General features: G+C 36.2%; 1 protein-coding gene across 3 annotated transcripts in view; it reads right to left on the bottom strand.

Annotated features, from left to right (window-relative positions):
- Nucleotides 1-23169, bottom strand: part of MTMR2 (myotubularin related protein 2) — a 115379-nt gene extending 92210 nt beyond the window's left edge. For all 3 annotated transcript variants that reach the window (XM_063092720.1, XM_063092721.1, XM_063092722.1), the window contains exon 1: nucleotides 22948-23169. In XM_063092720.1, coding sequence (XP_062948790.1) covers nucleotides 22948-23027 — 80 coding nt within the window. In that variant the 5' untranslated portion in view covers nucleotides 23028-23169. The remainder of the gene's footprint in view (nucleotides 1-22947) is intronic.
- Between the last annotated feature and the right edge of the window lie 660 nt (nucleotides 23170-23829).

Below are 23829 nucleotides of genomic sequence, written 5' to 3'. Positions count from 1 at the left end.
AGTGGACTATTATATGTAACCACACTGAAAAAAACATCTTCACAATAAGCAGTAGAGGACACTTGGGCAAATGCTGACACATAAACTATTCTCCCACTCCATCCATGATGTGCAATTTTAAGCTATGAGAAGAGAAAGAAAAATTAGGTCTTATATATACTATGGAAAGTCATTTACCCTTTCAGAACCTCAATTCCATATTGCAAAGTAGGGATTAAAAACACCTGCTCTATTTATCTCACTGAGTAACTATAAAGACCAAGTGAAAATGATGTGAAAATGCTGTCTAAATGTAATATTCTTTTATATATATACACCATTGCTTAAAAAATTTAAAAATGCAGATTGAGGCCAGGGAGCCAGCATCCTGCAACTGACAATGGTGATAAAATGTGTAAAATGAAGTTACTGTTAAAATGCTTAAGACTTAAGTTTATATCAAAAAACAAATATGGATGGGGCCATGAAACGAAAGTTATCTTCAAGACCTTCTAGATTAATGCCATTCCTCCTGGATATATGTCCCCCTCAGCACATTTATCTTTAACTCATACCTATCTCTAACTGGTTCTTTGCTAATGTTTTCAGGCAAGTTTATGTTTTCTAGTTTAGTAAAATGTACAAACTCAACAAATGCTTGTTTACCAAGAAAACTTTCTAAATTAAAATCAGAACTCTTTTAGAGATTAGCATTTACAACAACATATTGCATTAAAATGACAGCAATAAAATAATGGGCCAGATCTATTCATGCTAAAATAGATAATTGATTTATAGGGGAAAAAATATTAAAGAAATATTTGAGAAGATCAAATCTATCATTACAAAGAATAAAAGACATGGAAAATTCACATAATGTCAAAAAAAAATCACATCATGTCATTTTTGACAAAAGCCTAATTAGATAGAATTTGGGCAGACAAATGAAAATATGATATATAAAGATGCATGGTTCATGGTCCAAATAAAATTTTAGTGACCCTTAATTTCACAACTATTTCACAAATAGTTTCAAACAGTCAAGATTAAAAGAATTATGATGTTACTATTAAAATTATAGTCCTCCATAGAATCTGCTTAAATCACTAAATACTGCCTCCCCTCCTGCCAAAAAAAAAAAACAGATTTTCTCAATGTATGCTTTACTGAGAAACAGCTATGTCTGCACACTAAGCAATCATTCTCCATTATCCATTTTCTACTTAACTGGTAAGCTAATAAATGTTCCATTTCCTATATCCTACAAGGCCTCTTACCATCATGACACTGGTCTCCAAAATGGAGCAGGAAGTGTTGAGGAAATAAGGGTATGTCAGTGAGGACATTCAAAGGCCATAAGGAAGACTTGAGGGGTGGAGTAACCCCTCAATTACAATACAAAAATTACAAAATATATACAAAAACATACAAGATGGTCTAGAAATTCAAACCTAAAATTCCATGATTCAGAGCACAGACACAAAATTCTTGTACCACAGATGAGTTGAAGAGTTACAGTTCCAAATATTGTAAATATTTGCTAAACTAGATTTTACCATTCTTAATATCCCTTCATCTCTTGGTAACCAAAATGCTCCCAACCCAAGCTTCCCCCACACATACACGCATATAAACATATGTAGGGGTTAAAGGAAGACATCCCCTTCAGCCGCCTGAAGGTTCTCTGAAAAATCATCTGATAAACACAGACTGATGTAAAGAAAAGGTATAACAAATTTTATTATATCATATTATATCATATTTTTATGTGACACAGGACCATTTAGAATGAAGACCCAAAAATAAACAGAAAAATGTCTATATTTATGCTTAGGGTCTACAAAAAAGCACAGCCATGTAGATATATGATTAGAAAAGTATGATCTAATGCTAATAGACTGAGTGGGGAAACCCAGCAAGACCTGTCCAGATTCTTCTTGGCCTCTCTATGTAGCATTCATTCCTCCAGGCTATGGGGCAGAACCCTTTCTGGAATGCGGGTCTTATGACCTGCAATCAGACAAGGTAGGTCAGAGAATTTCTCTATGGCCAGCTCAAACACAGAAAGGCAAGAGGAAGGTAAGAGTGTATCTAGTTTCTATTAGTGAATCTAGTTTCTATGGCTTGCCTCAGGAGAGAATAAGGCTGAGAGACAGGAGGGCAAGAGAAGGTCAGAGAAAAACTTTGCTTTCGAGGTTGCTCCTGAGGCCTTCACTTCGGGATATTGCTTTCTGGGTCCCAACACATACAAATAAACAACTGTCCCATTCAAAAATGTGACTCAAAGACTAGTCTTTAAACATCATTTCTTAATTACACTGTATAAACTTTCCCCATTAGAAAGGCCTCTTTACACAGCTGCAGCACCATAAAAATTTGCTCCTCATTCCCAATTACTGTGGGCATTTCTTCTGTCCAAATCATTAATCAGAGTTGTTAAGAAATAAAATTAAATTATAGGAATGATTCTCTTTCTGCTCCTATAAATCCTTTAATGGAGGTACAAAAAACAACTGAAAAGGCTCAGATATCTAATCCATAAATAAACAGAAAATTCCCAAGCCCCAGATAACCTGCAAGTAATTAATAAGGTTCAGAATAATGGAGAATTAAGTACTTTGTAACCAAAAACAATCATAATACCTCAAGGGTAGGCAAAACATAATTCCTGCCTTCCAGAGCATTAACATCTTTATTGAGCTAAGTCAAGAATGCTACATCAAAAAAAAAAAATTATAAACAAAGCACACATCTTAGAAATTAATTAAGCTGTTATAGAGAGTATATTTTCTCAAAAACAACAAAACTGATCAGAGTATAACCAGCACTCTGGAATACTCTTGTTAATAATACCAACTACTCTTTATATTTATTCATATATAGATTCCTTGTACCAAGAGGCTGAAAATACCTCTTATAATAATACTGCAATTATATTCTAATGTACTAAATTCTGATTCATTAGCAACCCTCAGGGACATCAGTTAAAGATTATATGAACATGCAAACAATTTACATTCACAAATGCATTTATCCAAATTTACAGAGCCAGGGCCCTTAAATGCGAAGTCATTCTCCCTAAGATTCCCCTCTTTTTAATCCACTCATTCTATCCTAAATTATAGTATTCTCAATACCTAAACAAAAAGAATGTCAATATTATTTAAATGTTAACTTCCGGTTCCACAAAATAACTAAATGAATATCACATACACACATACATGACAGGTTTATAGTAAGAAAGGCATTATATTGTACTGCCCTAGTCATCCTCTGTTTTCTAGCTGTTCACTATCTCAGCCAGAGTGACAGTTTTCTACCCACCACAAGATCAAAACAGAAATCCCATCATCTGACATTAGTCATTCCCACACTTTACTACTGGTCTGACGTTATTATAACAGAATGTCTTTTTCCTTTGTTACACTATTCCTAAGAGCAATGCTCCACCCTTCTGGTCTCAAAGTTCTATTCCAAAGTGTAGCATTTAGGTGAACAGATTTATACAAACTAATTATTGGAAGGAGGATAAGAATTACTACTTTCTCTATACTTTTCAAAATAATATCAATATATAAACTAAAGCACTGTTTGCTTTTCTATATTTTTAATTTTTGTTTGAGATCTTTTTTTTTTTTTTAGTTACACATATTCCTGAGAATCAATCAGGACAAAAGCTCGCCAACTAAGAAACTTACATCAAAACAAATGAATTTTGGTACCTACTATAGAAGTACTTTTTGACTAAGTACTACTGGACTTAACAAGCATCCCTGTTTACCCTGCAAAGGCAGAGAACTCTGACTCCTGATAGCAAGGGTTCACTTATCACCTCCAAATATTTCCATGCCTCAAAGCACCACCTCAGCTTCCTTGAAAGGATGGAGACTGAAGACTTCCACCTCCAACTACAAGCCTCAGCCATCATCCTTCCTGTCCTCCCCACCCTTCCCCTCCATTTGGGAGCAGGAACTGCTTAAATATCCTTTCTTTTTCTTACCCTCTCCTCCCTTTCACAAACATTTACTGATATCACCCATGTACTATGTACTAGGAATAGAGTTGAAAACAGATTCATTGCCTTCAAGAGACTTACAGTTTAATGAAAGTGCCAGGTATGGAAGTATCTCATAATAGTTCACTGTGGGAATGAAGGGATTTAAAGGACACAACGGAAATACAGAAAGGAACACAGAATACAGACACAGAAGTGTTTAGTGGCTGAAAATATGAACTTTAGAGTCACACAGACTTGGTTTCACCACTTAGCAAAAAAGATTCAGTCAAGTTACTTAATCTAAATTATTTCTTTATGTATAAAATAATGATACCTTTCAAGATTGTAATAAGGATAAAAAACATGATCTATAGAAAGTATTTAGTGCTAAATACTAAACTGGTAGAAAGTGTTTAACGAACAGCCTTGTGGAAATACAAGAACACCTCTTCAGAAGGGAAAAAAGGATGAAATCAGAAATAAGGGTCTCCTTAGAAGAAGAAATCACTAATTAAATTAAAATGAAGCAAAGCACTTTAGCCCTGAAAGTACTTTTCACTTAGATCTATACTGCAGAATGTCTTCATGTGCACTAGGAAAACTGAATATACAAAGTTTTAAACTTAAAAGTTTCAGTTAACTGATGAATTGCATAATATAAAGCACAAATACTGGGGCAAAAATTTACACACACATACACATATCCTATATAGCTTTCAATATATTCAAGCAGAAGACTTACCCAAAGCTTCAATCACAAAACCAATCCCACCACCAGTATTTTTCAATGTAACCGTCAGCAACGTATTCACCCTCTCTGGCTCAAGTGGTTTTCTGGACTGTTAATGGAGTTATTACTTTATTGTCAACTATACCAACAGTTGGAGGTACTTCACAATAGTGAACAGAAAATGCCATAAATATATTTATATTCCTCATACTTCTCATCTAATATTACAAAATTCAATAAAAACATTTCATGCAAAAGTGAAAAAATATTTCTGAAAGTTAGATGCAGATAAACATATGAGCATTATACACTCATAATTCAAAACAACGTGAAAACTTGGAAATAAGTTACCTATCTTTTTATATATCCTGGTAAACTAATGCCTCTAGAAGATTTAGGAGGTTACGTTTCTTTTACTTCCAGTCACCAGTGACCACAATCATTATGATAAGATCTAAACCACTTGCCTTATTTAAATCGCTTCACTCTTACTGCCAATTCAATTCTTCTTCAGTATGCCGTGCAAAGAAAAGATTCTTTTTAAAAAGTATTTTCTTCTAAGTAATGTCCTGAGCACATACACGGCATGTTTGCTCAAGAACATTAAAGAAGGCCTTCTATATTCTCATTGTGGACAGCTTTTCTAGGAATGCAAATTTTGCTTTCAGTACTTACACAATGGACTATAGTGTCATAAGCACTGTTCATGCTCTATTAGTCATTCTGTTGAAAATTTTATTTACAAAAATAATAAAAGGCCTGCAGTGTGTATAAAGCATTTGGGACACAAAAGACTTATTGTCAGAATATTTGCAGGATCCCCAAAACAGAAAAACAACTCCCCCAAAACAAAAGTTTACAGCTTTTAATTATTTTTTTAGAAGCTATACCAGAATCCTGCATTTTTTAACTTAACCAATCTATAGGATAAAAGAGGTGGCATAAGCAATTTGTCATCATCATGGCATCTGATTGACAGAAACGAGACTACATTCTATATTCTTCAGAGAAACAAATGGGATTTGAACTCTGGGACAGCCTTCCAAATGGTACATATTGGCACTTAGTTTAGAAAATCCCAAAGTGCTAAAGTACACATGACCCTGGATACAGTTAAATTTGTATAATTTTATTTCCAGTTCTATCAATTATATCTCCCAAAATAAAAATAAGGGCATATTATTTGACAATGTAGCAGCAAGTCTGAACAACCAGTTTGTACAGAAAATAGCTTACACATCTTTTTTTTTCTCCAGAGTACTGTTTCTTCAAAGATCTTATCTGGAAATATAAATAAATAAAACAGGTAAAAGCCAAAGTACTCTACTCAAATTGAGAGTGTCCATAGGAGATGGGGGTGAGCACTGGAAAGCAGGAGGGGCATTTCAGTCCCAGCACCTATCCCAATAACCACAGCAGACCCTTAAGAAAGCTTCTAAGAAGCCCGTCAAAAATCTGATTCAAATTCAAACAATAGCTTAAGTTAAAACATATGAATTCGTAAGTAACCTAAAGGAAAAAGTTCTTTATATATCAGTTAACTGAGAGAAGTGCCATACTAAATTGAAAATTGGTTAGATTATTAGAGCTCAAAGCACAACACTCTGAAACAAATACTTCCATCCCAAATTGAAGTAAAAGGGCAAAAACACTATAAGAGGGGAGCTAATCTATTTGATAAACACCCACTGAACAAACACTTTCAACTGGACAAGTACAGAAAACACATGGGAATTTATGACTTGATGAGTGACCTCTCATGTAATGTTCCCACCCCACCACGCAAATCTAAATGCATAATTAAAATCAGAAAGTCATATATCCATTCTTTAGGCTATTTAGATATTTTTTGTTTTTCCAAGACAAGCGAAACTGATTACTATTAATTGGTCACTAACCTTACCTACAATGTAATGAGATATAACTTTTCTGCACAAACTTCAAATTCACATGTGTTAGCTTCAGTCATAAAGTTAAAACATTCAGAAGGAAAAGAAGAGCATTCTTTCTCTTTCTAGCCTGGAAAAGTCGAATTAAAAAATCTAAGCATGGGAATCACTCGGTGATTCATGCCAGCCAAGGGCATCCCTCCATAATTTGAATACTATTCCCCATTTATCAGATCAGTTGGTTGTTAGAAATCATAAATCATAAAAGACATTGCTTTTTCTTGCTTGCTTTTGTCATTCTTCTCTATCTGTATAATATGGATGAGGAAAACGTCTTTTCAAATATTTTTTGAAAGTAATAATACTTTACATTATCATAGCTCTTCACAATCGTCAAAGTGCTCTCATACACATTTATCCTCCATACATACTGCCAATTCTGGGGCTAGATTGCCCAGTATTGAATTCTGGGTCTACCACCTTGTGTGATCTTGAATTCTGGTTCTACCACCTTGTGTGAGGAAGTTGCTGAACTTCTCTGTGTTTTAGTTCCCTTATCTATAAAGTGGGGATAATGATAATTCTTATACTTTGCGGGACTGCTATGAGAATTAATGAAATAATATGTGAAATACTTAAAACAGTGCCTAGAACATGCTGCACCCATGATCCTGTAAAGGTAGGATAGCAAGTTACCATTAGGCCTTTTTTCCAGATACAGAATCAAGTCTCAGAGAAATCAAGTGACTCATCCAGAGTCATAGTTAAAAAGCAGAATCAGAACTAAAGAATCCAGGACTAAGAAAGGATCAGGACTTTTCACTACCTTGTGCTATATCATATCACACAGTACATTTTTCATGTTGATATAGTTCAAAATGCTTCTAAAGACCATAATCACTACTCTTTTAAACACTTAAATACTCAAATAATCTTAGGCAGCAAACGCTGGTAGCCATGCTGAGAATGAATTTTTTATCCAGGATACCTGCATTTCTTTTAAGTATTTTAGGAGCAGAAGTGAGTCAGACTTCTAAAAGAGAAGTATGCACTGAATAATTAGGCTGGCTGGACAAGGTGAACCTGTCATTAATTTCCAAATATTTAGAATTTCTTCTAAAAAGCAAAATGAATACCCCATGAAGCTTTACCACTTGTGTTATGATTTATGTTGGGCAGTATAAACAGTCTGGCATTTAGAGTCAAAATTCAAGTTCCAGTTCCATCTCTTCAAAGCAGGGACACTAGACAATCATATCATTTCTGTAGGCCTCAGTTACTTAAATCTCAAATGAAGACCTACCTCACAGGGTTGTTCTGAGAAACAACTTAGGTTACATAGGTGACACAGTTTTGTCACTATAAAAACTACACAAAATGTACTAACTTTACTATTAGCTACTTAGATTACACTGAAGAATAATACTGAATATTCATTCATTTATTCACTCGCTAACCATTTTCTTTCACAGAACACTGCTGACACACGTCTTCCAATGCAGAAGTATCATCCAGAGTATTTTGTGTAATTATTTAAAGTGAAAATCTGGATTAAGAGAAACTAATTAAGAGAAATTTAGATAATCTGCATAGTATCTATTCTAGTACCATATACATAAAGGAGACAATAAAATCTGAGAACAAGAAATAAGAGAACAGACCAAGTGACAAGCACATTCATTTTTCTTTCTTATTTTAAATTAAAAAATAGTAAAGATTTTCGATTACATCACAAGGAATTCAGTGAACATATTATCATCATAGCAGTAATCATGACAATATATGTGTGTGACACTAAACAGTTTTCAAAGCATTTCACACATATCATCATAGAAACGGATAAATGTCATTCTGTGTGCTCACAAGATTATTTTAACATGCATAAAACTTCCACTCTTGGGCAAGTCCCTTAACTTTAGTGTCCTAATATAAAAAATGAAGTTAGATTACATAATAGATAAGGTTCCTTTGTAGAGCTATTACAGTTATAATTTTGATTCTATGGTTTAAAAAAAGAGCAAAAAAATTTTTAATGGAAAGAACATTTATAATTATAAAATATAATAAGCTTATTAGAAATGAATATTTTAAAATGACATTTTTTTTTAAAATCATATAATTAAAACTGGCCCCAAAATATCTAGAAAAAGTGAGTAATGACATTCTATGGTTAAACTTCTTAGTAATTCAAGAATCATAGAATACTTCAAAAAAAATTAGGATGACTACATTTACTAATGTAAGATTACAATTCAGTAACTATCAATATACTATACACAATACAATACAAAATATACACAGTACTAAGATTAATTTAAACTTTTATAGTTCAAAAAATGCTTTAGAAAATTTTAGTCCCTCTGAGATATTGTGAATATCAACTAGAAAAATATAGTGTTATAAATATAAAATAATTTCAATTATTTAAGATCTCTGGTTTGGTATATAAGGTATCAGATTCTGTACAAAGCAAATAAAAGCACTCCTCATAGTGTACTTCACAGAATCCAAAGGAAAAAGACAAAGTGTTAACAGTAAACTGTTATCGTACAGTTCACCAAGCATCTACTGTTTGCGAAGCACTATGACATTTGTGCCTACTATTTCATTTAAAAATGAAATCAGATCCTCCTTTTCAAAAGTATGAAACTTAAAGTTCAGGTAGTAATAATGTCATGGACACACCAAGTCTATCACCCCATGATTTCAAAATCAGAATTAGTCACATACCTGACTAAAGATGAAAAAACAATACATGTTCTTCATGTATATAACCCATATGTGCTTTTGGTTATTTTTTTTCAGGAACAATGATGAATTGATTATGATCTTATATATGGTATAAGTGGAAGGTTCTGAAGACCATTCAACACAGTGAAGCTGTCTGGCCCAACAAAAATCACAACATGACTTGGTAAAGTCTAGAACTAAGAGACAGGAGATCACATCTGAAACTAAACAGCTCTGTGACCTTGGCAGAAAACCCACCAACCTTTCCTGGTCTTCTAACATTTATTGTGCCTTTGGGTAAACTGCTAAACTTCTCTAGGTCTAGTCCCCATCTGCAAACTTATGGAACATCTGGATCACTGGTTCTCGAACTTTTAAGTACAGATCCTTGGGACCACTCCCAATGATTCAGAACGGCTGGGCTGGAACCTAGAAAGCTAAATGTTCACCAAGCACCACAGGTGACTGAAATATACATGTGGTCCTCATCCACACTTGAGAAACACTAAGTGGATGATCTCTAATGCCCCTAACAATATAAAAAGATGATATAACCCATCTCAGCACCAAGATCTTAGGATCTACCATAGTGTGCAGGACATAGTAGATGCTAAACACTGAAGAATAATACTATTTAATATTTATTTAATAATAATAATAGAGGGAAAGAGAGAAAGGGAAGGATGGAAGGGAGCAGGTAAAGAAAGGACAGAAGGAGAGGACAAGGCCAGTTAACTAACTGGTCGTAATTTTTACTAAGAAACATACAAAACAGTAGCAAAATTAAACTTGAGTAAAATATACAACATACATCAGCAGATGGAAAGAGAAAACCTCAGTCTCTATACAAATACAATTTTTAAACTTTGTCATCTTCTTCTCAAGTCAAACTGCAAAATACTAAGAAGGAAAAGGAAGAAAACAGTACATGGAAACCCAAAGAATTCTAATGGAAAATTACTGGATGACTAAAACTAAGTGACTGTTTTCCCCAGGTAGAAGAGAACACAGAATTTTAAGGACCGGGACTTAGAATTAAGACTGAAGTTTAAAGTTACTGGTTACTGATGTGCAAAAATTTCATTTGGGATAATACGGATTCCAGAAATATTGATGGCAACATTAACTTTTGTCCATTTTTTTATCTGCATTTTCCCATTCACTTACATTATAATTTTTGAGATGTTTTATCTTCACTTCTGATGATCTTCAAATGTCAATGGCTCTTAACACATTAACTGTAAACAAACACAAAGGAACTTAGGGGAATTCAGATATTTAAGGAACCCTGAAGTAAAGTATTCTAAATTACTGTGTAAAGCCTATGAGGGAGGGAGGGATGAGGTGGTGGCTTTAGCATTGTGTTTACTTACTTCACAACTTATCTGATCTTCAAAATGTAAAACTGAATGTTGAAAATTTTGAAGATTAAGAGGATAGTAAGATTTTCATTCATTCTTTCCAAATATGGCCACTCTCAACTCACTAACGTATTGTGTAATTTTATCCTTCTTCAGCAAGGCAGTAGGTCCAGGAAACTCATGTCTTGGTCATTATCACCCCCATCAACCTGCACTGGGACTGCCCTCTAACTACAAGGCTTTGGCCTGAACCTGAGCACCACATCTAAGTGAAACTTGGATTCAAATAACAAACTGCTCTCTCTAATCTTCAGTTTTCTTATGTGTAAAATGGAAACATTAATATTGTCTACTTTATAGCGTTATGAATATTATAGGAGAAAATGCATAGAAGGGGTTTAACACCAAGTCCTACACGTAGTAAACACACAATAAATGTTAAGTATGATTATTTATATTATTGTGTTTATTAATATTAATAGCAGTAATTTATTACAACAACTGTCTACCACTTGGAAAGCAAAGCTCATCTCGGGTGTTTCTATTTTGATATACTAACTTTGGTTATAATGAAAGAATTTTATCCAATATCAGTAAGAGTGGACATCCGTACTACGCAAAATTTTATTTTTGACCTCTGCTGGGCATATTGTCTCACCTCAAGAAAATTATGGCTTATAATCACTAGCCCCTCATAAGCAAATAATTTTCCCTTTTGCTAATACACAACCCCTGACAATGCCCTCCTTGAACAACTTCTCATTTTCTGCTATCAGTAAAAGCAATTCTACTGAGAAGGGAGATGAATGTATTTTGTGACTTATGCCTAGTAACCTTCAAGCCTCATGAATAAACGTTTTATCAATCCAGAGGAGACTTATCTACTCTCCTCTACTCCCTGCCAAATGATTAAACTCCTTATATTTGAAATTACATGCTTAAAATATTAATATTTAAGTTAGGTGACACAAGAATGCATAAAACTGATTTCACTAGATTTTCAATAAAGTTTTTGGGTCAAGAACATAAAAACAAACACAAAATATTGGCAAAAGCATTCATAAACTAGCATGGCCTAAAGTGGCCAGCTGTGTTTCCCTCATGGAGACCAGATCCTTAGAACTGAACTGATAGAAAATACCTACATAGAACCTGATGCAATATTCTAGGAGGAGATAAAACATGGCTTAGAAATGGATGCCAAAATAGAGAGGAGTAAGCAGAGTAGGCCATCAATCTCATCACCACCACTGCTTTATCATGCAATTCCTTGAGTTCCTCAAATGAAATAAAAAATAAAATAGTACAGTTGATCATTCTTCATTTGATTTCTATTTCCCCACGACTTAGTGATCTAGCAATTATTAAATGTATCACTTTCATTATATAGTCCTAGATTAGGATTATAAAAATCTGGCCCAAAATAATACATTAAAAAAAAAATAGAAAATTAAACTCAGAGTTCAGAGGGTTCCAAAATAAAGTTCTCTTTTTTGGTCTGCTACAACGTATCACCTCTCTCTTTCAGTGTATTTTCTATTTTAGTCACTGCATTTGCAAATCGAAGAGTCTCTCTGGCATAAGTGAAGTGTTTATTGTAGACTTTACAAAATTTCTTGCTTTTAAATGTTTCATTTCTGTACCATGGGAGAAGTTGCTGATTGTCTCCAATATCCATTCTCTCCTATTCCTTTGTGACAGAACCTCCAATTCTTAGCTCAGCAAAAGACCTCCCTGATGAGAGTACATATCCTAGCCTGTCTTGTGGCTAGGTATGGCCATGGGACATGTTCTGGCCAACTGGATGTAAGCTAAAAAACTCCATGTGACTGCCCAAAAAATGCTTTTTAAAGAAAGGGAATATGCCCTTCTTCTTCCCTTCCTACAGCTCCAACAGTAATTGTGGTTCACGAGGTAACCTTCGAATGTTACACATAAGGAATCTGGGTTCTTCATACTTCAGATCCACCACATCAGATCTGTATGGACTTTTACGTGAAATAAATAAATAAAAATATCTCTTGTTTTAAGCCACTGTTAGTTTAGATTTTCTGTTATACTCTGCTAAATCTAAACACTAACTTTAAAAAAAAAAAGAATTTTCCAAATATCAGTATTTAGATTTTTGAAGTATATATATTAAACATATTTTAAAAGTTAGTTTTTATTATATTTAAAGCATAGAATCTGCTCTTATTTAATCTAGACTAAAAAGTATTTGAAGAGTTTACTCATATCAAGTAAAAGCTATCTATATCAAGTAAAAGTCTTTGAAAGAACGAAAATTATCAGCGATTACTACCATGGGTCTTATGTACTAGGGCAAGGGAAGAATTATGAAGCTTGCTCATTAATGGTCTACAGTGATCACACACATACACACACACACACACACACACACACACACACACACACACACACACACAATTAGGAGAGATAAGCACAATTAGTTCTATGTAATAAAGCTACAAAAAAGGTAACTGAAGTTATTATTTTCATTAAGAGAATGTATTCCATAGTCCCTTTTATTTTAATAACCTTGTACCAATCCTACTTTTTAAGAATTCCATTTTTAACCTGACTGCCTGTGGAAAGCAGGCTTATAAAATCACTCCCTATCCTTGACTAACACCTCTCTAATAGTTTTTAATACTATGCACTGATTTAACAAAATCATATAGTAGACACAAAGATAGCAAGGGCTTTACATATGCAAAACCATTGTCCTCAATAAGGGAAAATATTCCACACTAAAATCTAGAGAATTTCCACTACTCAAATCTTGAATCACATGCAATCTTTGGCGCTGGTAATTTTGAATACAATAGCATTAATTTACTGCTTTCTGAACATCTGTTATCCAGGTCATTTCTTTCCCTTGGCATAATCCAGGCTTTACTGGTTCAGGTGATGGTCTCCACGAATTACTTTTTTATGACACATGTTTTAAATGCTTGTTACCACTAATGTATCTCACTATTATCTATTTTTAACAAAAAGCCGAAAATGTACTCAATCCGTGTTACTCATGGCTGAGAAAGAAAAGATCTCAGGATCTTTCCTGAAAATCAGACATAAAAAATAAAATTGGAAGAGATGACTTTACCTTCCACTACTTCAGTCAACATTTTTATAAAAATGCTTTGAATAGGCTTACAGTACCTCTAACAGAGACCTTAACTTAGTCCCTTTCAAATAACTATTAACGGAGTTAATGATAGGCACCAATTAGCAAAAGATCCAAAGCAGTGGTCTCAAACTGCAGCATGCATCAAGATTACCTGAAGGCCTTGCTAAAACACAAACTGGTTTTTTATTTGGTTAGGTCTAAAACAGAGCCCAAGAATTTGCATTTTTAACAAATTCCCAAGGGATGGTGACACTACTGCAGTAGGGACCACACTTTGGAACTACTGATCTACACTAACAGAAAACTATTGATCATAGCATAAGGAGGAAAAAAGAAAAAGTATACAGGCACAATCTCAGCTTCAGATTAATTTGCATACTTTTGGTTACTAATTAATTTCTTTAAATGTCCTTTTTGAAAAATCTGGACAATAATTACTGATTATAAAGCAACAATCACAATCACAGTTCCTAAGAGAACATTAAAGTTTTTTTAGGGTCCTGGAATAATAAAATCCAAAATAAGTAATTTTTAGTCCACCAATATGTTCAATGTCTAACGCAAGGTGCTAAAATAATGCCAAGGTTGTAGGTTCAACCCGGTAGCTTCATTTTGTTCTGCAGCTATAGTTTCTACCACTAATCCTGGGCAGCCGCCTCAGAAGACATGCCAAGAGTCGCAAGGGAAATGGGTAAGATGTGTGATTATACACAAATCCATTACCACTAATGGAAAAACTATCCAAAGCACATTTCCTACCAACATAACACTCTGAAATGACCTCGAGGCTAAAACTAAAGATGAGACAGACCTTTCGACAAAATGTGTTTCAGAAATCTTGGAAACTCTTCCACCTCTTCAGGCTATAATCAAAATTCATGGAAACAGAAATCCTGGATTTGTTGTTTTCAAATAATGATAATTTTAAAGAAGAAATGCAATGCAAAATGCAATTAATCAGGGACTACTTTATTTGAGTATAATATGTGTATTTCCCCTTTGATTTTTTTAATGTAAGTTAAATGTAAATATGGGATGCTCATCAATGCTAATGAATTTATGGGCTAGAAATCAATGAAACCACATAACCTGGACAAACAGTGGTGCCAAGAATAACTAGTGCATGAGGATATATGAAGGATGAAAGAAATACACATTAAATAAAACAACTAACAAGATAAGTTAGGGGAAAAGGGGCCAAAGTAACCAAGAGTAGCAGGCAGTAAAACAGGTAGGTGAATGGATCATAATAACCTCAGTAAATACAGGATGAGGCACAGAAAAGATAATGCAGCCAGTAAAATCAGCTCAGGATGTCAAGAGGCTTCACATAAAAATAACTTCAGCTTGAACTTGAGGTTGTAACTGTCCAGGCCAAATTCAAAAGAAAAAAACACTTTTTAATCCTTTGAATGGGAACAGATAAGATGACTGATGAAAATTCAGTCAACGTTCCTTTACTCAGATATTCACTAAGCACCTATTTGGCATAAGATATCTTACGATTTGTTCCTGTGTAGTAAAAAGTAATCAATGTCGTTGTCAAAGAAACAATGGGCAACCACACACCTGTGTCTATGTGGCATCCTGCGCTCTGGGAACAGGCAGTCCAATGCAGTGAGGGTGCCACCCTCAGGACATAGAGGGTTGGCGCACACACGTTACAAAGTCAGAAAACTGCCTAATTCAGGTGCCTAGCCACTGCTGGCAACCCCACCTTTTTTGGTGAGGTAGCCTTGCAATTCATGCAGCCACAAAGAGGTAGTGGAGGACTCATACACCTATCTCGGGCACATAACACGTCTGCAGAACCAGTGAGCCCACTCAGGACTGCCTGCTCCAGCAAAAGGGCTTCAGAGAGATCTAGCATCTCTCTTTGGGGCACAGCAGCCCACCCACAGCCCCAGCAACCTCCTGCAGGAAAGCCCACCCAAGCTGAGGAGATCAAGAGTGTTCCAGTAACATTCTTAGGGTTACAAGGGACTGTCCTCAACCACAGCAGCCTCAGCCAGAGTGGCTACTCCAAGTGAACACCTATAGAGGGCCCCAACATTCCTCTTGGGGGTGAAGAATCCCACCTAAAACTGCTAATAGCTTGTCCAGAGTACCCCACTTCAGCAGTGATGCTGCCATCCCAATGTCCCTCCTGAGAGTATAGGGCCACACACACAAATCCAGTGACACCACTCACTGTCGTCCACTTCTATAACAAAGCTACAGAGTACCTTGCTGCCTCCCTTGGGGATACAGGGCTCTGCCCAGAGCCTCAGTGACACCACTGGGTAACCCATTCTAGCTGAGGGGCTTTTGAGCACCTCAGTATCCCTCTTAAAGCCTAAGGTTCTAATCCCAACCCCCAGGAACCTCACCCAGGGTCATACATTTAAGCTAAGGACCTTCAGATCACTACAAAATATCTACCAGGGTCTCAGGACACTAGCTAGATGCCAGTGAGGACACTCAGGGTCACCCACTCTGCCAAGGAACAAGAGGGCAGCCAGGCACTTCTCCCAAGAATCCAAGATCTTGTCCATGAACTTGACAACCTAACCCAATGTCCTCCACTTCAGCAAGGAAATATCCAACCCCAAAATCAGGAGATGGAAAGAAAGAATTACAATCAGAGCAGAATTAAATGGAATAGAGACCAAAGGAATAGTAGAAGAGATCAACAAAACAAAAAGTCGGTTCTTTGAGAAGGTAAACAGAATAGATAAACATTAGCTAAACTAACAAAAAAAGAGAAGACCCAAATAAGAAAAATCAGAAATGGAAATGGAGACATTACAACCAATACCACAAAAATACAAGGAACCATTAGAGATTATTATGAACAACTATACACCAACAAATTTGAAAACCTGGAGGAAATGGATAAATGTCTGGAGCATACAAACTACTAAGATTGAACCAAGAAGAAATAGAAAACCCGAACAGACCAAAAATGAAAAACGAGACTGAAGTAGTAGAAGTAGTAATCAGCAGTCGCCCAACCATAAAAAAGCTCAGGACCAGATAACATCACTGCTGAATTCTACCAAACCATTAAAGAATTAATGCCAATCCTTTTCAAACTATTCCAAAAAATTGAAACAGAGGGCATTCTCCCAAACTCATTCCATGAGGCTAGCATCAGCCTGATACCAAAACCAGACAAAGATACAACAAAAAAGAAAACTACAGGCCAATATCCTTGATGAACACAGACACAAACATCCTCAACATATTATCAAACAGAATACAGTGGCACATCAAAAAGATTACACATCATGATCAAATGGGATTCATCCCAGGGATGCAAGGATGGTTCACCATAGGAAGTCAATAAATGTGATACACCACATCAACAAAATTAAGGACAAAAACCATATGATCATCTCAACAGACGCGGAAAAGGCATTTGACAAAAACTGACATCCCTTCATGATAAAAACTCTCAACAAATTAGGTATAAAAGTATCTCAACGCAGTAAAAGACATATATGACAAACCCACCACCAATATCATCCTGAAAGGAAAGCTTTCAGCTTTTCCTTTAAGAACAAGAACAAGACAAGGATGCCTAATCTCATCACTCCTATTTAGCATAGTATTGGAAGTACTAGCCAGAGCAATCAGGCAAGAGAAAGAAATAAAGGGCATCCAAACTGGAAAAAACAAAGTCAAATTGTCCCTGTTTGCAGATGACATGATCCTATATATAGAAAAACCTAGAGACTCTACCAAAAAACTTAGAGCTGAAAAACAAATTCAGTAGAGCTGATAAACAAATTCAGTAAAGTTGCAGGATACAAAATCAACATACAAAAATCAGTAGCATTTTTATACTACAATAATGAATTAGCCGGAAGGAAAAAAAAAAAAACCAAGAAAGTAAGCCCATTTACAATAGCTACCAAAAAAATAAAATACCTAGGAATCAATTTAACCAAGATGGTGAAAGATCTCTACAATAAAAACTACAAATCACTGCTGAAAGAAATTTACAAAGGATGCAAAAAGATGAAAAGACATTCCATGTTCATGAATTGGAAGAATTAATGTTGTGAAAATGTCCATACTACACAAAGCAATCTACAGATTCAAAGCTATCCCCGTTAAAATACCAATGACATTCTTCACAGAAACAGAAAAAAATAACACTACCATTCATATGGAACAACAAACAAAAGACCCCAAATAGCCAAAGCAATCCTGAGGGGGGGGGGGAAGCCAGAAGCATTACATTACCTGACTTCAGATTATCCTACAAACCTATAGTAATCAAAACAGCATGGTACTGGTATAAAAACAGATACACAGAAAAGAAACAGAGAATCCAGATATCAATCCGTGTAATCATAGCCAAACAATCTTCAACAAAGGCACTAAGAACATACTTTAGGGAAAGGACAGCTCTTCAATAAATGTTGCTGGGAAAACTGGATATCCACATGTAGAAAAATAAAACTAGACGTGTACCTCTTGCTATATACCAAAATCAACTCAAAATGGATTAAACAAGAATACCACAGATGTAAAAAAAAAAAAAAATGGATTAAAAAACTTAAAAAATATAAGACCTGAAACTATAAACTCTAGAAGAAAACAAAGAAAACAAAGTCCTTCAGGATGAAGGACTCAGCAAAGACTTTATGAATAAGATCCCAAAAGCACAGGCAACAGAAGAAAAATAAATGAGATTATATCAAACTGAAAAGCTTCTGCACAGCAAAGGAAATAATCAACGGAGTGAAAAGACAAACTGCAGAATGGGAGCAAATATCTGCAAACTACACATCGAACAAAGGATTAATATCCAGAACATACAAGAAAGTCAACAATAAAAAATAATAATAATCTGATTAAAAAACAAGCAAAGGAGCTGAATAGACTTTTCTCAAAAGAAGATATACAAACGGCCAACAGGTACATGAAAAAATACTCAACATCACTAACCATCAGAAAATGTAAATCAAAACAGCTGAGATATAGTCTCATCCCAGTTAGATTGGCTATTATCAAAAAGACAGAAATTAACAAATGCTGGCAAGGATGTGGAGAAAGGGGAGCCCTCCTACACTGTTGGTTGGATTGTAAATTAGCACAGCTATCATGGAAAACAGTACAGAGTTTCCTCCAACAACTACAGATATAATTACCATACAATCCAGCAATCTCATTACTGGGTATATACCCAAAGGAATGGAAATTGTCATGTTGAAGGTATTCTTGCACTCCCATATTTATCACAGCTCTACTTACGATACCCAATTATGGAATCAACTTAAATGTCCATGGTTGACTGGAAAAGGAAAATGTGGTATATATATACACAATGGAATACTACTCAGCCATAAAAAAGAATGAAATTCTGCCATTCACAGCAATATGGATGAGTTTAGAGAAAATTACATTAAATGGAATAAGCCAAGCCCAGAAAGAGAAAAACTGTATGTTCTTATTCATAAGTGGGAGCAAGGGAAGAAGGGAGGAAGGGAGGAAACAAATAACAATCACAACAATACTTGAACTTTCAGAAGGAGAGAAGAGAACTGGTCAGCAGAGGTGGGAAAGGTGGAGGGGGAGATTGGTTAGCAAGAAATTGGTTAATGAACACAAAGAATGAATACGTTTTGTAATGATGAATATGCTAATTATCCTGATTTGATCATCACATACTTCACACAGTTCCAATAGTCAACTCTGTACCCTACAAACATGCATAATCAATTGTTTCAATAAAAACAAAAATTTGTTAAAAAAAATTTTAATGGACAACCAGATTTGGTGTGTTATTTTTCAGAATCACATTCTTCCTACTACCCAGAAGGGCTTAAGACATCTTATCAATTAATACATTTAAACATAACACATACTATTTGTTTTAGTACGTTTGTGTTACTATAACAGAAATACCTGAGACTGGGTAATTTATAAGGAAAAGAGGTTTATTTGGCTTACGATTCTGGGACAGTTGCATCTGGCATGGGCCTCAGGCTGCTTCTACTCATGGTGGAAAGTGGCAGGCAGCTGGTGGGTACAAGCAGATCACATGGCGAGAGGAAGCAAGAGAGAGAGAGAGAAGGTGCCAGGGTCTTTTTAAGCAACAAGCTCTCGCGGGAACTAATAGAGTGAGAACTCACTCATTTATCCCCCCACGCCCAGGAGGAGCATTAATCTATTCATGAGGGATCCACCCCCATGACTCAATCAGTTTCCAACACTGCCACATTGGAGATCAAATTTCCACATGAGTTTTGGAGGGGACAACAAATCCAAACTCCATCACTATTTAAATTGAATTCATCTAATAGCAGAAGTACTTGAAACTAGAGATGAGTACATTATGAACTGCAGTTATAAATTGGACTAAATTTTTTGCTAAACTGGAGAGACTGATTCACTCACATAGTTTCCACTTTCTAACAAAAAGGAAGGCATACATAATTTTTTTCATGAACAATTTTCCTTATAGCTAAATTCAGCAGAAATTTATGTCAATCTATTGTGTAAAACACATTCTGTGACACATTAAACGTTATTATTAACTATTATTTTGCAGGAGATATCAAAACAAATTCACAAGACAATTTCCTAATTGAGCCTCTATATAAAAACAGAAAGCATAAAAATAAGCTACAACTTAAAGGCAACATTTCTTCAAAAGGCTGAGATAATATAGTCCAAATATCGATATTTTGCTTTGCCACAAGCTAACAAAAGTAAAATCTTAAACAATCTAGAAAGACACTTAGCTATTAGAACCACAATAATCCACCCTAGCTGTGTATTAGAATCACCTGTGATGGAGTGTTAGCCTAGATTAAGTTCAAAATTAAGCTTTCTAACAAGTGTTTATAATGCAGCTATTATGTACGTTCATTAAAGAGAGTGCCACAAACAGGTATGATGATTAGTGAAATCAAAGGTATGAAAGCATTTAGAAGGGTATCTTCTAATTTGCCAGGATAGACATTTAATAAAAATTATTTTTATACCTTCCAAAGGACAGGAATGAAAGCTGGCATTCTCTTGTGGAAATCAGGGGGTCTTACTTACTTTTTATCCAGAGAGGATGAGGCTAATCTACTATACTCAAAACTCTTTGGAGGAGACCTTAATTTTCTCAAATTCATATGTCAGGAATAACTTTTTATTAAGATATTAAAATACATAAACTTTAAACTCACTGGATTTTCTCTTATTTTTTAAGGAAATGAATGTGTATAAATAGCACAGTTAGGTACATCAGTTTGTAATAATAACAGACAATACTTATTTAGTGTAATTTCAAAAATCCAAAACAAAGATTATTTGTAAAGGGAATATCTTAGTAATTGAAAAGAATGCATTCATCTTAGTAAGTATTGTCATTAACACAAAAACAATAGAATTTTAGAGTTTCAAGGGACCTTATAGATTTTCTAGATCAACCTACTTATTTCAAAAGATGAACTAGCTGAACCAGGGACTTCAGCATGGGGGCCTCCTGACTTCCAGTACTTCTTTCTAACATACTATGCTGCCTCCTGTGGTTCTAACTCCTCTCCCTTGGATGAGAGTACTGGTTGCCTCTTTTGTTTTCTTTATATTCTACTCTGAACCATAGTTGTTATTTGTAACTTCCCATAATATTATAATTTTTCAACCTGTTTTCTGAATGAAGGATTTTACAGCTGAGCATGTAAATCCCCAGCTTTCTAAATTTTTCAGTAATCAATACAGAATTCAAAAAAAATACATAAAATGAATGTACAACATACATAACCAAACACAAAGAAAAATTCTTCTCTCCTAGATAATTCAATCTACAAATTCAAAAAACCATTTATGGAACACCTATGTCATGCAGGGTCTATATTAAGTGCTCGGGATATGAAGATGACTAAGATATGGTCCTTGGCCTCAACTAGCTTATATAGCCTAGTAGAGAAGACAATTAAACCAACAATTACACTGTGCTTGTTAAGGACTCTGAAAAAGGGGTGAGCAGGGAACTCTGAGTGCATATAGGAAAAGAATCGAATTTAGAATGATAGAATCAGTCAGTGGTTCCCTAATGAGGTAATGAATGCCAATATAAAAAAAATGACAGTACCCCTCATATTTAGCAGAGCCCAAAATAAATTAAAAGACAGAGCAACTTCAATTTATTCAAAGAACAAGATGAAAATTCTGCTTTCACACAAACATTTAATCTCTAATAACTCTCCAATAACAATTAGATTATTTTTCAATGGGAAAGAACCTGATTGCACTGTGGCTGTATAACAAATACAGGTCTTCTATTATTTCTTATTAAAATTTTAAATCACTATTTTAAAGCCAAAGAAAAAGACTGCATCCAAAACATGTCTAGTTAATATTCACAACAGCTCTCTCTGCAAAGCTGCATAAACTAAAGTCCTCCTCAAAATTGCAGGATAAAATTCCCATCCATTACAAGAGAAACGACAACCTGAAGAATCCGTAGCCCAAGAAGGAAGAAAGCTATCACTCATTTTGCTTTCTTAAACCAATCACTGGCGATATAGAACTACTCAGATTCCTTGACAACGACTTTCAGCTGGAAGATTTAGTAAAAAGAAGCACAGGGGGCATTTTTATTTACATATTTTAAGCAAAATTGGGGGGCAGGGAGAAAATCAGAGTGTAGGAGAAAGCGTGTAAAAAGATAAGGAAGGGAAGCGACGGAAAAGAGAGGAAAGGGTTGGTCAAGAACCCAACCAAAGACATAAGAAAGGATGGAAGAATAAAGATAGACTGGAGGATGGTTTTGTAAAGAGTGGTAAAGAGAGAAAGGCAGGAAATGGGCAAGAGGGGAAGAGGGGGAAGGGCTGCTCAAAAAAAAAAAAAAAACATTTGAGAGGCAATGAGAGATAAGAGAACTGGGGCTACCTCGACCGGGGAGAAAACGAGGTCGGAATACGAAAGGTAGAGGAACCGACAAAGCAGCAGCGAGTTTTAACCTCCTTTTCCTCGGCCTCTACGCCCCAGAGAGGGAGGAAGAAGTGGTTTCCAAGTCCCAGGGAAGAAATTCCGGCGCAGCCTCAGGAACCAGAATCCGCGAGTGCGGCACGATGCAGCGGGTCCCCGGCCCCTCTCCATCCCCCTCGCACGCTGGGCGGGGCGCTGGGCGTTCTGGTTACCTGGACAGGGAGTCCACGCTGGGCGGCCGAGCCGCCGCCGGCTGAGAGCCGAGACTTTCGCAGCTCGAGCTCTTCTCCATGGCGCGGCGGGGACAGCGGGAGGGAAAGGCTGAACCGACCTCCGCGGCTGCAGTGCGGGAGGAGCGGAGGGCGGAGTGCGCCGGCCAGAGGCCGCGGTCAGGCCAGCGCCGGCCCGGGAGGGAGACCGGAAGCGGCCATGTTCCCCCAGACTGCACCGCGCCCGGGGGCTGCCTGGGAGCAGGACGACCCCGCGGCGCCCCTCAGACGCCGGGCCCGCCGCGCTGCGCTCTCTTCCTCCCCTCCGGGATGGCTTTGGGCTGGGGAAACGGGAGAGTGACGGCTCCCGGAGTGAGAGCGTCGAGTGAGCCGGGAGGGCCGAGGACCCTGGGGAAGAAGGGGGAATTAATTTAAAAACTAAGAGGAATTAAGGGAACACTAGGGACGAGGGTCTCAAGAAAAGAGACAAGGATCGGAGGGCACAGGAATAACTGAGACAGGAATGTGGGGGTCAAGGAAAATGAGAGGATAAGGCAATGGGAGGAACGTGGGAAGGCTGTGGGATGAAGGGGCAGAAGGAAAGTGGGGGTCAGGGAGGGAGACAGAGAAAATTAAAGGATGAGGAAACCAGAGGTGAGACGGTGAAATGTTCACCAGGTCGGGGACTGAAAATAATGATTATGGGGTGAGAATGTATAATGTAAAGGGTGCTGTAGAGCCACGCAGACATGATTCAGTTCTGGCTTTGCCAGTTACCTGCAGCTTCCTTATCTGTAAAAAGTGAAGAAGAGTAACAACCACACAGATCAGATGGGTTACGTGTAAAATGCTTAAAACGCTCTTTGGCATATAATGAGCCCTCCA

Source organism: Cynocephalus volans, chromosome 4, assembly GCF_027409185.1.
Source record: "Cynocephalus volans isolate mCynVol1 chromosome 4, mCynVol1.pri, whole genome shotgun sequence".
Classification (NCBI taxonomy): Eukaryota; Metazoa; Chordata; class Mammalia; order Dermoptera; family Cynocephalidae; genus Cynocephalus; species Cynocephalus volans.
Note: the sequence above shows the minus strand (reverse complement) of the source record. Positions and strands in the feature narration are given on the sequence as shown.